Source organism: Periplaneta americana, chromosome 12, assembly GCF_040183065.1.
Source record: "Periplaneta americana isolate PAMFEO1 chromosome 12, P.americana_PAMFEO1_priV1, whole genome shotgun sequence".
In the NCBI taxonomy this organism is placed as follows: Eukaryota; Metazoa; Arthropoda; class Insecta; order Blattodea; family Blattidae; genus Periplaneta; species Periplaneta americana.
In genome coordinates this window covers 69,571,277-69,590,106 of record NC_091128.1, presented here as the reverse complement: position 1 = coordinate 69,590,106, position 18,830 = coordinate 69,571,277, and the positions used below count along the sequence as shown (strand labels likewise).

The following is an 18,830-nucleotide window of genomic DNA, read 5'->3' as shown; positions in this document are numbered from 1 at the left end:
TAAATTATTTTTCACTGTCGTTCTCTTAACGATTTCATTTAACAGTTAGGTAAAATAATTCGAATTAGTTGGTCAGTGGTTATAGCGTTGAAGGCTTTGTACTAGTGTGATACGATTCTGAAGTGGTTAGGCAATTTTTATTTACATGTATAAATATGATCCTTTTCTTTTGTTTGGTTGACAATCACGCGTGGCTCGTTAGCCACGCAATCACGTAAGTGACAAAAATAAACGTGCAAAATTAAATAGGGCAGCATTTCGTAAATTATATAGCAAAGGTAAAGCGAGAAAGGGAAGCTAAGTTCTACGTAAATACACTTGATAAAGCAGACACATTTGTCAAAAGAAATGTTGCTGGTTCCAGTTCAAGCAGTGTTAATAGGCCTACATGTGCTGATAACACTGCAACCGCAGTGAAAGAAATAAATGCGAACAAAACAATGGTTCGAGATGAAGAAAACAAAAAAATTCGGAATTCAAGTCACACATAGATCCAAGTGTCAAATCAGACGTTACAAAAAGGAATAACCATGTTAGTGATGATCCTGTAGAGTGGTGTGTTAAAGAGTCTACACCCTGGAATTAATAAAAATTGTAACAGTGATTCCTGTAATTCACAGAGCCTGATAGCAGGTAAAACCAGGTACTGGTATCTGAACAAAAATGCATTTTATCGTAATCTTGTAAATGATGAATCAACTTTGCGTGTGATTATTTATATTTTCTTGTAGTCCCAATGCCATTTATTGTGCGCTATGTAAATTGTTTGGAGGCAAGACCATGATCACTACTCTTGGCATTTCAGATTGGAAAAACATTTCTTGTAGGCTATTTTATCTCATTATGAAAATTCACTTGAGCCAAAAATTGTGAACCATCGCTTTTAACAAGAAAAAAATCCCTTGAAACCGTAGAAAATCATTTTGAGTCATGTTGAGACAGAAAAATTGTACTGCCGCAATGTAATGAAAAGGGTGTTTGCAGTAGTGAAAATCTAACAAGTCGTGTTGAAAAATTCCATTCATTATATAGTGGTCAGTTTATCTTGTTTCCTGAACTTATAGCTGAGTTTGATCCTTTTTTCGTGGAGCACATTCAACATTATGGAAATCCAGGACAGGGACATGCAAGCTATCTTCAACAATTTGTGATGAAATAATAGAATTGCTTTTTGAAGGTGTGAAAAGATTATCATCAGTGATATCAGATAGGCCTAATATTTCTCTATAATAACAGTAGATTCATATCAGATAGGCCTAATATTTCTCTATAATAACAGTAGATTCTACTGTAGAAATTTCACATATTGATCAATTATCTTTCATATTAAGGTACATAGACGAAAACAGGGAGCCTTTGAACGTTTTCTTTTGTTTTTGCCAAACCCGGGACACAAGTCTGAAAACCTAGCTGAAGTCCTATTGAAAGTCTTGTCTACACATTCCATTAACATTACTGACTGAAGAGGTCAGTCTTACGACAATGCAAGCAAGCCTACACAAGTTTACAGGCACACATTACAGAACGAAATCCGAAAGCACATTATGTGTCTTGTACAGCACGTTCTTTGAATTTAGTTGGCACTAGTGCTGCAAGTTGTTTTCAGAAAGCATGCTCATTCTTCAATCTAGTGTAAAATATTAATATTTATTTCTCTGGTTCTACACACAATGTTAGGAACTACCTACTTTTGTCTCTCACGGAAAAAGGAAGCAAAACAGTAAAAAGTTTATCAAAAACACGTTGGTCAACAAGAGAAGAAGCATGTGTAAGTCTAAATGAATATTGATAGAATGTTATCAATAATTCCTGTGAGAAACCACTGATATGAAATGAGGCCTCAGGCTTACTGAATCAACTCAGCAAAATAGAAATATATCATGATGGCAGTTTGGAAGGACATACTCCAGAGATTTAATAGTGTAAATGTTAAATTGCAAAGTGTAAACATATGTGATATAATGCATAGATTTATAAGAATCACTTTTAGGGTTCATCAGCTCCATTCGTGGCATGTTCAACTATTAAGAACAAACATCCATGGAGATGACTGATATGGACTACAAATGTACCTATAAAAGAGCAAGGAAATGCGAACTTCTTGCTGATGAAGAAACAGACACTGAAATTCTTTTGATTGGTAGGGAGAAATTTAGAGTCAAAACGGTTTTCCCAATACTCGACAAGTTGCACACTGAATTAGCAAGGAGAAAGAAAAGTTATAAAATACTGTCAGTCTTCTTTATAGTTTTCAGTAAACTTAAGGATAGTTCACCACATGTTATTTCTGAAAACTCCAAGCATCATTTATATGAAACTGATTTGGAACCTTTCTTCCCAAGCGAATGTGTATACTTTGAAGCACTTCTGAATTCCTATGGGATTAGTGATGTACCAGTTGAAATGAGAAAATTTTTACAAAAAGAGCAGTTACAGTTCATGTTTCCAAATATTGATATTGCTCTTAGAATATTTTTGTGCACGGCACTTACAAATTGTTCAGCAGAATGCTGGTTTTCTGCTCTTAAAAGAATGAAATCATATCTGCTCTCTACTTTGTCTGAAAAGGAACTAAATAAATACCTTGTCTAATCTTCACATCAAAGCCAATCTCCTGACTAATGACTATCTCAACTAGGAATATATAATCAACAAGTTTGTTACTGTCAAAGCCAGAAGCAAACTTCTGTGAGTAGTGTTTTTTTCTTCATCTTTGTTTTAAAGTTTTCAGGTTGTTTTTGCCATTTTATAACAACTTATAGCATATTTCTGATTATTTTATAACTATATACACTGATATTAAAACATGTTTGGAGAGAGGGGGACTATTTTACATTGTGCTTTGGACCACAAAACTGTTAAATCAACAACTGCAATAATAGTGATAACTGCACGAATGAGTTCTTACACTAAAGTTAAGTGCTGATTTTTAATTGCTGCATTGAAGTGTATATTGTATCAAAAACAATGCCGAAACGAACATAACATTTTTCCTGTGAAACTGTGCAAATGACATACACAAGCACACACATGTGAAATCTAAAAGTCAAATTTTTAAAAGTACGTATTTCATCATTGTCGTCGTCGTCCTCGTCATCATCATCGTCATCGTCATCATCATCATCATCATCATCGTCGTCGTCAGATCCTTTATTGTCATCATTATCTCAAATTTGACTGTCGTCATCGTCATCAACATCATCATCATCATCATCATCATCATCATCATCATGAGACTGGAACTTTGGCAGAATGTCTTTTTAAATGTGTTAAATCTGTCTTCATTTTGAAAGTAAATCTGTACGAATTATACCTTTGTTATTGAAACGTCACAGTTTTATGTTGCTCTTTTCTGCCTTTTTTAATATAAATGCCTAATTTACAAAATAAATGCTTTTTTTGCCTTTATTTGATTATTTATCTATTATTTATCAATTTATTATTAAAAATTGCCTACATGTATATTTTAATCTATTTCTATAACTACTACAATGAAAGTGACTTCACCAAATGTATATTATTGTCTTTCAGTCAGTTCATATTCTCTTTGCAACAATGAGTGCTGCCGTGCAAAAATGTATAACAGTAAGAGTTTTTAATTATCGCTTGTGTTTATTTGTTTTGACAAGGCAAAGAGTGCGGGTCTAACATTATTTTTAACAGTTATTTTTCTTTCAGTTTTCATTGCGACGTTGTTGTAGCTAGCTACATATTTCATATCGCAACATATCAATAAAACCAAATACAAAAATGCATTTTCCAAGGCTACTGGGAAGAAGATTTCTTTGCTTCCAACAGTAATTGCAACATCGAGTCGAAAATCTCAATTTGCATTCGACTTACGTAAAGCTTTTCTTGCTTCCGAAATCCCTTTGTGGAAAGTGCAAGGTTGTGGGTCTAGTGCAAGGTTTTTGTAATTGTCTTTTATTGCATATTTTAGTTATTTATAATGCCTTTTTTCCTGTCTATTTTAGCTATTTATGATGCCTTTTTGCCTGCCTATTTTAATGATTCATAATGCCTAAACTTCCGGTCTCTGATCATTCATCATCATCATCATCATCATCAACATCTCTCTCGACCATTTCCGTAAACATCCAAAAAGATTATGCTTCTGTCGCCATTTGAGAAAAGAGAGAATAAATTCAAAACAAGACACACATATTTACTAATTCATCTGAGTTATGTTTGTACTCTATGTAGAATTGTAGATGAATATATTCAATAATCAAATCAAGTCCAGAAACAATCTATTAAATATGATGACAATCTTACCTTCTCTCGATTTGGGAAAGCAATAAATAAAATAATTACATTTATAAGTCATTCTCTATTTCTATTTTTTAAATGATTACATCATCTTCATTTGTTAACCGAATTCGTTAAAAATATAATATACACTGTTCCTTGAGGAAAATATGGCAGCTGTGTGTAGTGTAGAAGAGAGAACCAAAACGGCAGCCCATTATGAGGTTTGGAGATCTGTGGTATGAGGGCAAAAGTTGTAGAGGACTAAGCATGGACCAAGTGAACAAAATAAAATAATTTTTAACATGTTTATCATAACTCTATTTTTCAGACAGCTGTTCGTTCGTGCTGCTACAATTCTCACGATTTCTCCACTGTGCTCACTCTAAGAGCGAGAGGTAAAGCATTGGACTGCAGATTGAGAGGTCACTGATTCATATCCTGGTATCCCCTAATATTTATAAATAAATTTAATTCTTAATTGTTTTATTAATCAATAGAATAGTTTTTGAAGCAATTTAATTCATCTGTATACATTTCTTAAACAAGAACAATCATTTCTAGAAGTAGGTCTACAATTGTTTGAATCACTTTACTGATCAGATGCGGCTGTTGTCATATGATATCTGGTGAAAAATGATTAACAATTGGTGCAAACAGATGAAAGTCAATGTTAAAAATACTTTTCACACACTATAGTATAATATACAATTTTTAACATGCGTGCCTAGCATTAAAAGATCTACTTTTAGGAAAGGCTGTCTAAAATAAGTAATATTATTTAAGAACTATTAAGTTATTTAAAATCAATAAATAAATAAATAAATAAATAAATAACAATTTCACTGTATTAATATTTAAATTACGATGTTATTTTACCTGATTGACTAGTTTCGATGTAGTTTCCATTATCCTCTGAATTCTGGTCAGTTCCCGTGCTATCTTCTGACTTCCTGTTATGGTAGGTGAGGTATGTTCATGATTGGTAATGTTGTATCGAGAAGGGTATGCATCCTCAACACTCAATTGAATTTCAAAACACACACCCTTTTCCATACAACACTACCAATCATGAAAACACCTCCACCATAACAGGAAGTCAGAAGATAGTGCGGGAATTCACTAGAATTCAGAGGATGATGAAAACTACATCGAATCTAGTGAATCAGGTAAAATAACACCATAATTTGAATATTAACACAATGAAGTTATTTATTTATTTTAAATAACTTAATACTTCTTCAGTAGTATAAAAATTTTAAAAGAGTGTAATCAAAAATTAACAAAAAAAAAAAAAGTAATTATTGTACCTTACTAACAACAGTATCATCAATAAACGAGACTGTGAGGACCATGAACCTCGAGGCCACTGGACCATGTTGTCACAGTTAACAAGATGTTTGTGGGGAGCCCATGGAAATCATTGCATCAAGGAGCTTGTGAAAGTCATGCAAGCTACATTAGCTCCAGTAATTGTTCCATAGCAACTGTGACAGAAGGATGGAATTTTCAAAATTTTTCTTGGAATAGTAATGACAACAGGCCGAAACTGTTTGACAGTATTTTGTGGCTTGATGAGGCAGTATTTCACATGGATGACTCTGTTCATCAGCTATCATTATTGAGCAAGTACAAATCCGCACATTTGTGTTGAACAGGCACAGGGGGATCCAAATGTAAAAATAGTGTGATTACCATGGCATTCACAGGCAGTCCTTTCTTTCTGCGAAAAACAATGAATTCCGAAAGATATCTGTAAATCCTGGAAAAACATATGTGGGCAGTAACTTCTCAATGGAACGACATTGCAAAGCTCCAATTTATGCACAATTTTGTAAATGATATCCGTGAATAACTGCAAGTTGCTGAATTGGTAAAAGTGATACAAACAAATGACTGCTTGCAGCTCAGTTCCTCTGGGAATGGGCCAAGGAAAATGTGTAATGAAGAAAACCATGGACGAACTGGAATCAACAATCTCCAATATCTTCAATAATGTTCCTCAAAACATTTTGCTGTTGGCAGTCACTTACAATTCATGTAATAAAATGTATTGAAAATATTAGGAGCATATGTGGAGATTCAAAATTATGTCAAACTTTAAGAAATGATGTGTATTACGACATTAGCTTCAATCAAATCTATTAACAAATAAAAAAAGTTATAACTTACAACAGTTTAATAATACAGACAGCCAGTATACAACGAAGAAAACTACATCAACAAGTAAAGAATAACTGAAAATAGAGATTATTTTATCGAAAGAAGCAACTGCATGTGCCATATCTATATCAGACCAAGTATTTATACATGAAGACAGAAATTTTTATTGCACCCTATGCTTTGTTCTGCTCGTCAATGCTGTCAGGAGTGTCACTCAGCCTACCAGCTGAGGCAATGCCACATCAAAGAAATTGTTGTACTGTATAAAGCCTTGTAATTTACTGTTAATGCCACTAGGATGATGAGTGCTTTTTTCCTAAAAATTAAGGTGTCGGTTGTGTCACCATTATTAAGTGTCCTTCAGTGTAAAATTTACCTTTTGAAATGTGACGTGTTCATCCAATAAGATGAGTGGCAAGAGTATATTCTAATTAACATTTTTATTGCCACCACACTGTGGATGACGCAAAGCTAAGTACAAAACAAGAAAATAATAGAATTTAAGATTCCTTCAGTACTATATTAAATTACTATCTCTAATTCTCACACACTGGGGAAAATACTGAAAAATATAAAACAATGCCAATCCACTGTTATAAACACCAATCAGTAACTGCTGACAATAAAATAAACGTTTTCTGCATTTTTCAACCAATCTTTCAGTCTCCAGAACAATTTATCTAAGAGACATTCATCTGTTTGTAGAAACAACCCATCGTCTGCTCGAATGCAGCCATGCATCTAATGCCTGCTTATACTGCCTGCTCATTGAATGTCAAACATGTAACATGAATAGGAAAAAACTGTCGCTAGATGGCAACTCCTAATGGCCCTGGAATTCGCTTACCAATATAGGGCCTATGATTTATGTTTATATTATGTGACTAAAATATTACTTTGTATCGCGACTCTAATAAATTCTTTAAGAGTATTTTATTTACTGTATAATACATCAGTCAACAACTCATCAAGATGATATGAAATGAAGAATTAACAATCTATCATCTCATTTTACATAGTAGTTCCACAAATATTTTCGATCTGTTGTTACAGCATCTTCAGGTGGGATGTAGTTAACATATATAGGGTGACTGCACCATTAGACAGCCTGTTAACAGTACTGTAATACACTAGAGTAGTTTCTGATAAGAAAATCATTTAACATTATTTCCTTTATTAATCGCCATTACAAACAAATAGTCTAGTTTTGAAATTTCACATAACATAACATTATAACTACACTTTTTGGACTAAAAATAATACATTTTCCTAGTAGTAACAAATTCTCCAGTATTCGGCCACATAAATCCGTGTCCAGGCAGTTTGAAACCAGTACTCAGCCTCTAAACCAAATTTAGGTTAAATTCAATTTTACTGTTAGAATATGATAAAAATATACATTATACATGTGCTTTCATTATACAGAATTACAAAAAAAATTAGAATGACAGAAGGCATTTCTGAGGTAGACACTATTGAAACAATATTCCTTTTACAAAAAAAAAAGAAATCAGCAAAATATAATATCAATTTAGCTTCCCTTAAGAAAAGGTTGCCAGATTTGACAAAGAGTATTACATATAATTTAGAAACACACCTAAAAGGTAAAATGATAATATACATTTGAAACGCTTAGGGAATCGAATATACAAAATGTCAGAAAAATGTACACCTAAGTAGTGTTTGTGCTCATTTACAGTTAAGAAAGGGAGGAGGGGAATCAGGTTAGAATGATTGGAATGCCATATACCGCAAGAAAAATAATAGTAGGCCTACGGATTTATTGGCATTGATATCTAAACCAATGAACAGCCATCGGTTAAGATAACTTGAAATTTCCATTATCACTCCCATACAAATGATTTCTCAATATCTGAATCGATCCTTTGAGGGCACTAATGGCTATTTCCTTCACAATGCTGTGTGTTAGGCCCAGTTGACAGTGAAATTCTTTACTCTCTGCAATATCATATGGCAATGCATTAAGCTCAGTACATTTGAAATGAAACCAGTTTGAACAATTATCATACCCAATATTTTTCAAATCTTCATCTTCAACGTCACTAATAAGTTCATCATTACAAGCAGTACACAGTTGCCTTAAATAATTGTCCTCTTCCTGAGATTCATCATCTGGATCAGCATTTGCATCTGAGATGAATGTAGATTTCCATTCTTTGTCTTTGCTATTTTTCATAAGAGATTTTCGATTCTCCCTCTCCTCTTTTCTCTGTTTTTTTAATGTTGTTTCCTCGATTTTGGTCAAGTTCTTTTTATGGAAGAACTCACGTCATGCTGCTGATGAAATAGTACATGGAACTCTCTCTTTAACATGTCGTTCCTTTTTTGTATTTGATAAGGGACCTGGCCAGAACAGATGCTCTTCAAAATTTTGTCCCTCTTGCAATGTCCCTTACGAATGTTTAAATTATTTTGCCGAATCTCAAGCAAAGCTTCCACTAACGCCCTCTCTTCATATTGTTGAATCGGTTGTTTCACCTTTTTAGTCGAAAACTTTTTTATTTATAGGCCTATCTGTAAAATATATATTTAGGAAGCAAGTTGTAGGTAACTTCTCATGAGTTCTACACTATTATTATTACATTATTTTATTTAGACTTTAATATTTGAGATGGTGGCTGACTATAGGTTAATCAAGATATCAATAGTCAGCCTATGTGTCTTACTAGGCTGACTACTGGGTTTTATGTATTTAAACAAAAATACCATGGTCTGACATTAAAGGCCAGGCTTTAAGCTTGCAGATGACAGAAAATGGTCTTTAAACTCAGTGTGAGCCATAGTTCCAGTAGTGAGCCGCCTAGGCTGACTACTGGCTTCTCTATCTTACTGAAGTCTCCTATGGTCAGCTCCATTGAAATACTTAACACTTTTAAAACACAAATTCAGTGCTCATTTAACTATTCTAGAATATTTCAAGTCATTCAATCACTGTTTTAAGTGGCTGTGACTTATAATAACGAAATACTGACCTTATAAAAATGACACTGCACGTTGTACAACGCACAAGAATATCACACAACAACATGGTGCTCTCCACAACATGTTTAGAGGCTAACTATTGCTTTATATTTCTCACATCAGAGGTTACTAGAGGTTTGAGGGCAGGACAAAGAATAGTAGAGTACTGGTGAGTCAACAGAATATGTACATATTCTTTGATCTACTTATTTTTTCCATAATTATGCCAAGATGACTGACTACTGGGAGGTGGCTGACAATAGAGTGAACTACCCTATATATATATATAAAACAAAATGTGAACACAAGGTAAAAACAAAATGTGAACACACGGTAATGTATAGACGTGGTAATTATGTGATGGCACATGTACGTAATATTGCATAAGTATGAAACATGGTTGTATCAAGGTTGATATGATGATTATATTTAAATAATATTTTTCTAAATTAAAGCATTGGGCTAGATCATATACGTAACAGATAACTCATCGCTATGTTAAAATCGGCAGCACTTTGACGAGAACAACCGCCAGGATTGCCACCTGACCGCCATAAACAAACACGAAATGGCAGTAGAGTCGCTAATGCAATTCAAATGGGAATTATAACGTGACTCCTTATGTAACGACTAGATGGCAGCGTAGTAAACCTGACAAAAGTTGTTAACATCAAAGCCTATAAGGCCGACCTATCCGTTACATATATGATCTAGGGCATTAGGTAAAATTGTTAATTGTAAATTGAACTGTGAATTGTTAATATAGATTTACAAAATCGACAAAATTGATAAACATATACACATATTTTTCAAAGAGTTAAAACATTGGTTTTAACCTTTCAAATATTCAGTGCTTTAATTTAGAACATAATTACCTCGTCTGTACATTACCTTGTGTTCACATTTTATGTTATTCCACCTGAAGATGACCTAACAATAGGTCGAAAATATTTGTGGAACTATTATGTAAAATGAGATGAAAGACTGTTAATTCTTCATTTCCTATCATCTTGATCGGTCAGACCGTCTGGCTGCGAAACCAGGTGGCCCAGGTTCGAATCCCGGTCGGGGCAAGTTACCTGGTTGAGGTTTTTTCCGGGGTTTTCCCTCAACCCAATACCAGCAAATGCTGGGTAACTTTCGGTGCTGGACCCCAGACTCATTTCACCGGCATTATCACCTTCATATCATTCAGACGCTAAATAACCCAGATGTTGATACAGCGTCGTAAAATAACCCAATAAAATAAAAAAAAAAAATAAAAAATTATCATCTTGATGAGTTGTTGACTGATGTATTATACAGTAAATAAAATACTCTTAAATATCAATTCGGCTTATATGAAAACGAAATACTAAAATGACCTTCAAATTTCTAATGGATTAACGAATCAGACATGCATAAACAAAATTTAAAATACGACGAAAGTTAATTATTTGCTCAGTTACAAAAACCCCCATAATTATGATGGAATTAAAAATGGTTTTCAAATTAAAATTGCAAATTAACTTCTAGTAGGGCATTTTATGGAACTTGTAGGGTTAATTAATTATTTTTGTTCTTAAAAAACTGCACTGCAGGAGACCACGATCTATTTATATTCTACCAGTGTTTGGTAATTTATAAAACAAATATATATGAGACTGATAAGGATTTTTGTAACTAGGAAGTCAACAGAAAAAGTAAATAATCTCACCTGTCATCCAATGAACTAGTGGTCAGAAACTTACAGCTTCAGTACTTTCTGAGAAAGGGGTTTCACTGAACAAGAAACTGGAAAACTTTTTCTGTGTGGAACTTCCTTACATTACTAAGTAGAGGTTTCACGAATTTATCCACAAGAGTTTCTGATGATTATTCGTAACACACTTGAATATGTCACACTGGCACAAAACAGGTAGAACAATGCTTTATTTATTTATTTATTTATATATATATATATATATATATATATATATATATATATATATGCATATATATATAATTTATATAGTTTGAAACAGACATACATATGAGCAGAGTATATTTGGTGTTGCCAGATACTGCTGAAATTTGGAAATACGGTATTTCAATGAAAGCATTGTTAGAATGGTCTTATGAGCAGGCAGTATAAGCAGCCATCGGATCCATTCAAGTAGGTAGTGAAGTAACCATACTCATACAAAAGGATATAAATACATATATTCACTGTGTTCATTTGTTACATATAAACAAATATTCATCAATAATATTTCAAGTTTATCTCATAACTACAGCCTTTGCAAGTTGTAACAAATAAATAAAAGAAAATATTACTTCACTTCCATATGAATACAGTGTTTGCAATAATCAATTATGACACTCAGAGAACTGCATACCATCAAATAAAGATCAAACACAAAATCGTGCAAGAAAATGCAAGAATCCAACAAGATTCACGGATTAAGAGTCCTGAAAGGTCTACATGCTAGTATTAGTGGACATGCATATGAAATTACTAATGCAACAGAAAATATTTGGAAACTTTCGTGTCTAATCATAGTAGCTTCCAGTCTCAGAAATATTACCACATTTCTTGTTTACTAAATTCAAATTGAAGTCAAAGTAGTTCGAACTTAATTCAATGTGAGATACGAGACTTTCATGATCTTCAACACAGTCCGAGATTTGTGAGTTTTTGCACTGTCATGAGTGCAGAAACGTCCAATATTTCGAAGCTATATTTCAGTTACATCACCAAATAAGAGGAGGGAAAGGAAATCTTACTCTGCATGTAAAGATTAATTTTTTGGTCATACAGAATACGTCTGTTACAGTAACAATTAATATTTAAGGAGAAAAATTTGCTCCAGCACTAGGGATCGAACCAGATCCTTGGTTCTACGTACCAAGTGCTCTAACTATTGAGCTACGCCGAAGTTCAATCCACAGCACTGAAAAATACTAGAGAAGAGGCATTCGATCCGGTGCTGTGGATTGAACTTCGGCTTAGCTCAATGTGCTTAGTACATAGAACGAAGGACCCAGGTTCGATCCCCGATGCCAGAGCGAATTTTTCTCCTCTAATATTAATTACTCTGTGTGACTTGCAGTACATAGCTTCTAAAGATCATGTCAAATGAATGTTATGGTTTGCTCAAGACAAATCTGCAAGTCGAGTTACTGTGAATGGAATGTGGTGATAAACACAATTGCCACATGATTACTTGATGGCTGATTCTAAAGTATGCACATAGTTTAAAATAGACTACAAAGAACAATGATTTTCTGTCCTTGTCTTCAGTCAAAGGCAACCTGTACTTACAGTTACGCAGTCTTCACAAACCTCAAAATGTTACCCTTTATCCATAACCACCAACCAGAATATGGGGATTCAATTTTTATTCTATCTCAAAGTTTTCTTTTATTTTTCCTCCAGTGTTCTAAGTTACAGTTCTTGTGTTGTTTATTTATTTACTTAACTATTTATATTTATTTACATAGATTTTCATTTATTTTGATTCGATGGCTATTAAAACTAAACACAGTGAAGGTAAAAAGCACATTTAACTTGTAGCAAAGTTCTGTGATGAGGAGAAAGAGAGAGGTAATTGAATGTTCCGATCAACAAAGTAAACACATCACTGGCACCTCACGTATCTAAGAGAAAAATCTCTCTCTTTTTCTTTTACCTTTCATAAATTAGACCATATGGCCTATTCTGACTTCAATGCAACCTCTTCCTCGCATGTTCTGCATCTCGTTTTCCTCTACATCTGTAGTTTAATATCTTTTTAGGTATTCTTGAAGACTTTGTTCTCTGTAAGTGTTCTTTTCAATTACTTCAATGTTCTTGAATTTTATAATTTATGGAGAATATACAGTGTGATTCTTACGACTGTCCATACATTTCCTGCATGCTGGCTCCCGTCAAGCAACAGAGAAAGAGCCAAGAATATATCTGCACTCGCATGGAGAAAAAAGCCTGACTATACAAGATATTACCAGTATTAATAAATGGAATTAAAAAAAATTATCTGATTTACATTACAGCCAGTGCTCGAAATGTCCATTAGAAAACAAAACTAATTGTGAATTTAAGATACTGCTATCTACTGAATGAAAAAAGCAATTTCAGTAAACGATTCTGGCAGCAGGATCTCTAGAACTTAAAACTTTACATCATTTCAGTCACTTCGTAAGTTCTATTGCTTTTGAACAGAAGAATAAGAAATGTGGTATTGCTGTGCGTTTTCTAGTATAATGCTCGAGATGTTCACTAATGTCCTGAAGTTTTCTACACCCTAACACAGTAGGATTTTTTTGACCTTTTTATTCAGCACTCCAGGAATTATTACTGAAACTCAGGTGAAAACAGATTCTGTTAAGATATCAACATAGTAAATGCTCGCTTGCAATAAATCATTAATCACCTGCTGTTATTGCCCTGCGACACAGAATAGCTCACAATAAAATTTAAAATGAAAAATTATATAAACAGGTTTCAAATAAAAGAGATTAAGATATAAGAAAAAAACAGAACCTAGTACAATTTCAATTGAGTGTACACCATAAAGATTCTGGCGAAATATCACTAAGCTTACAAAAAATTTTATTATGGTGGTTACGATGGCATCTTGAAGATCTCTCTCCAGCTTGTATTTTTCCCTCCACTTTACAAGGGTTTTCGGAATGGTGCCTCTCGCTCTGAAGAAGAGACCGGAAACTGTGATTTTTACAATGTTGTATTTCGCTGCTAGGTACTGAATCGTGGGCTCGTAGATTTTCTTTTTCTCTACGTTCATTCAGATGGTTGAGTCACTGAGATTTCAAATCTGATAGTAGGATCAATTATTTCGGCTGTCTGTTTATTCTTATTTATAGCTATGACATCGATTCTACAATTGCTCCCACCATCAGCAATACAATGAACTTTCTCGTGAACATCTAGATTTTTGGATCGAAGTGCATCTGCGATCATAGAACGTATGGTGTTGTGACGTTTTATTCTGAGTACTTCTCCCTGGGGGCAACTCCCAAGCACATGTGGTAAAGTTTCATACTCACTGCAGTGCCTACATTGGGTTGTGCCTGTAGAGCGACCAGGGAGAGAATGTACTGGTGCTACCATCGCAATCATTTTTAGCATTTCTCTCCACTCAGAACTTGATAATCCGTCATGCTTGATGATCCACGAGTTGGCTGCAGGTACATCTTCAAACTGTTTTGTAGCCTAACACATCTTCTGTCTTTATGATTTTAAATTTTGATGTATAAGAATGGATCAAGTCATAGTATTCTTTAAGTATATACATACTAGGCTCCTTTGCAAAAGCAATGTCCCTGTCAAAGGGAAAAAATGAATGCCGCATCACTGGAAAATAGTGATTAATCTTATTACATTTACGAAACCGGTCTACTGTGTGGTTTGGTTTTTGACCACTGCAATCATCAGAAAATGAGTGTATTTTCTTTTTAGTTGGGGCATTGCATTCTTGTTCAGTTTTTCTTGCATTAACAGCATTTCTAGCATAATTTATGTAACATTCACCTTCAAATTTAGCTCTTTTGTAACTGAACTCTTATACGGATTAGACAACTTTCTTTCTTTTATTACTTGAAAAACAATCTCACTCTCTCCTGAAATATTCACGTTGAATCTTTGAGAGCACAGCAATAAAAGAACAGCCAACACACATTAGAATAAAATATTGCATTCTGGAAAAATGTTGCACAGATATTTGGAAAAGGCCATATACTGGCTCTTTCGAAAGAAATCTGTACTCGATTCTGCTACTTAACCCATTTACTCCCACTGTTCCCAAATGGGAACATGCATTATTTACGGCGTAAATGATTTGAGAGGACCAATAATCTTATGTGCCAATAAGTAGGAATATATAAGAAACACCAACATTTTTAATAAAAAATAATTTGGGCATAAATAATTTGGGCAATTCTGAAATATTTATAGTCCAATCATTGAAAGTGTCTTGGGATCAAATGGGTTAAAGAAAGCTCTGAGAAATGGCTCTTTCATAGCAAAGGAGCAGCTCTATTCAAAGAACACATTTATGCAATAAAACGAATTTTGAAAAAATTGGATATATGGCCTTTTCCAAATAACTGATTCATTTATAAGAGCATTCTAACAGACAGAAGACAATCGATAAATGCAGAAAATATAGCAAATATTTAATTATTAACTGTGCCCTCAAACAATAATTAGCCTAAATGAAATTGAATCACATGCACATCTGTAATATTTTTCAGTTCTGTTTTCTTATCAAAAATAAGTTATATCTAATAAAGCTTAGATTTTAAGCTACATATTTTTTTATTTATTAAATATTTATCTACATATTTTGCCATTTTAAGTTACATATTTATGTACAGTAGTGGCAAAAAAACCCGGACCGACCCTTGTAGCTGATTTCAGAGCCTTGTTCACTCCAGACCTCGATAGACTAGTAATTAAGACTTTCGTGGTTCGAATCCTGCCTGGGAAAGAAACTTTTTTTGTTCCTTATTCAAATTTATTCCCAATACTTTTCGATTGCTGGTAAAATTCATGTTCTGGGAATAGTAAGTTAATTAAGTAGTAAAATATCGCTGCAATCGAAAAGTATTGGGAATAAATTTGAATAAGGAACAAAAAAAGTTTTCTTCCCAGGCAGGATTCGAACCACGAAAGTCTTAGTTACCAGTCTACCGTGCTCTGGAGTGAACAAGGCTCTGAAATCAGCTAAAAGGGTCGATTCGGTTTTTTTGACACTATTGTACATCTATTTCACATTTTCACATTACATAAAATACGGGCTCTAATCACCTTTCAAATGGCACTTAAACTTTTCATGGTCAATTATTACAGGTTACGACTTACGTCATTAAATGACTGTCAGCTGCACTTACCTTCTCACAAATCTTCGTTTTGAGACCCAAACCATTACTTCTAACTGGTGACCAGTGATGTATTCAGTCTTCTGTATAAAAATTAAATAAACAATAAGTAACTTGTACCTCTTAAAACTAACAATTATTCTACAGAAATTCTACTTTCTACACTACATTTATCGCATATAGGCCTAAGTTTAGTGTTAGAACACGCAACTGAAGGTTGACTTCAATAGCGATATGAATTATCTAAAAGGACAGCAAATACAAACTAAGCTCAGTCACGCCTAGTTACTGATGGTTTCATTCCTGGAAATTTAGTACCGTACCTTAGTTTTTTTTTTTCCAGAAAAATATTGAAATGATATGTACTTTCACAATAGTTCCAATTCTTATCTCATAACACTTTTTATCAATTTTATTCACCAATCCATCTTATATCCTACTCACTTGATTTCTTGAAAGTGAATTACCCGGTATATCTAGTGTACACAATCACCAGTATATTTTTTTGTGGGGGCTATATTTCAATCATATGATTAAATCGAATGTAGCCTAATTTTCTGGTTTTCAAAACGCAATTTTTATTAATAAGCATTCACACATGAAATAAAAAATATAAATATTCATGACGTACTTATTTTGTATTTGTCAATCTTATTATCCTGCATAGGTATTATTTTATATTGAATACACCAAATTACGGTAGATAAATACAGTGTATTTTTCTTGGTTAAACACTTCATCTTATCACAATTCCAAAAGGAAAATAATCACGTCTATCATAGATATTGCTGCACCTCTTGCTGTTTACACAAATACCACGTAATGTATACCATAAATACGATTACCTGACCGATTTATGTCACCTGGCTTACGAGATGTACAGAAGGTTAAGATTAAAAGCGTAAGGAATTCTTATGTAATCACAACCTCTCAAGTGACATAACCAATATATTTATGAATATTATATGCAAACAGTTCAATATCAACTTCAATATTGCTGATATCTTAACATGTACACACCTTGATCAAATTACTTCGTTTTGCCGGTATAATTCACATTCCATCGGACCGGACCTGACATCTGATAAACTACTGCGAGCTACCTCCCTATAAAATGTACATTTCATGAAGTATCAACTTTCATGTAGTAAACACATTTCCGTCTATTTCATCGTATCAAATGATAATGCTAACGTTATTGTTGCAGTTTAACTCTCATTATAAATGTATTTTGATATTGAAGTTTCGATTTGAGGGTATTCTCTACAAACATAAACATAACCCTAAACCAGTATAGTTCATAGTCACGAAGCTCAATACATAGGGAATATGCATCCAATGACAGTTGAACTTTAGTTGCTAGCTAATAGGGTCGCTACTATCGCACAGTCCATGATCAGGTCCTGCCATGATAAATGGATAAATATCCATGACTCTCAGTTGCTAACCGCTTGGAGCATTATATCGCGAGAAATGCAAAAAATCACCTCAAGTTTCGTGACTACGTACTAGACCAACTAGACTTTTAAACCACAACTGCTACAGTCGTATACTACCACAAAACTTACGGACCTCTTTCAAATATTCCATAACATTCAATTATTTGAAATTTTATAGAAATCAGTAATTAGGATTAAACTGCTAAATTCTTCTAAATTAATCGTCTTTTGTAATATGGACTATAAATTAGCACTGTACTTAATCAAGAAAACATTTCAATGCAGTACTAACAGTAGAGATGATTGAAAATTAATGCCATACAACGCACTTATAATTATTTTTATCAATGGTTTGACGTAATCATATAGTACATAAGAAGGTCGCCAATCACTATCTCATTATTGCCTAGTCCAAACTCTCATAATTTGATACCGGTACTGTATCAATAACCCAACTCTTACACTTCTTGTTCTTGGTACAAATATATTTATGAATGAGCGACCAATTTGCCAAAATAAATATGAATAAATTGTTGGCACTGAAAAAGTGCCTTTTCGTAAGCGTGATTTTGCGCATTCTACAAACATGTTTTCTTTAAATATAAATTATTGATAGTGAGGGAAAAGTACAGTACCGTAAGTATAAGTTACTAAAGTTTTCCCAATATTATAAATTTCACAAAATGAGAAACACGTGCTCACCTTTTCTTCGTTTAGTCTCCAACATATAGCCTACATAAAAGTAAAATGCTTACCTATGAGTAAATACAGTTACACACTAAAAAACAAATGCACTGAATATCGGTACCGTACAATATTTATTTTTAGAATTAGTGAACACTCTTAGAAAAAATATCTAATACCTACTAAGAGTGCAATACTTCCACTGCATGTTTATAATAGTTTTTTTAATTAATTCTTCATCCAAATTACTCGTTATCCTAAACAAATCACATCTCACTTACTGCTGTTACTACGATAAATGATTTCCCAAATAAAAAAAACCTGGTAGAATGTTAAAAGAATTATTTAATAGACACTTTATCTTCGTGTCCACAATTATACAGAAAGGACAAATCGAACGTTTCTATCCTTTAAGTTTCCATTTCAATTAAGCCTATTAAGTCTGCCTACTAATCC

At 33.4% G+C, this 18,830-nt stretch overlaps 1 protein-coding gene across 5 annotated transcripts in view; it reads right to left on the bottom strand.

The window, feature by feature from the left end:
- Window positions 1–17,602, bottom strand: part of LOC138710541 (lysophosphatidylserine lipase ABHD12) — a 105,188-nt gene extending 87,586 nt beyond the window's left edge. The window contains exons 1-2 of one of the 5 annotated variants that reach the window (XM_069841508.1): window positions 17,272–17,602; window positions 16,264–16,334 (exon numbers count right to left, since the gene is read on the bottom strand). Coding sequence is in view for 3 of the 5 variants with exons in the window: in XM_069841511.1 (XP_069697612.1) it covers window positions 16,264–16,298 (35 nt within the window). In the remaining 2 variants the exon portion in view is untranslated. Of the gene's footprint in view, window positions 1–16,263; window positions 16,335–16,882; window positions 17,002–17,096; window positions 17,236–17,271 lie in introns of those variants that run through there. The other 4 variants (XM_069841511.1, XM_069841512.1, XM_069841509.1 and 1 more) reach the window with 4 other exon arrangements.
- Window positions 17,603–18,830: the final 1,228 nt, after the last annotated feature.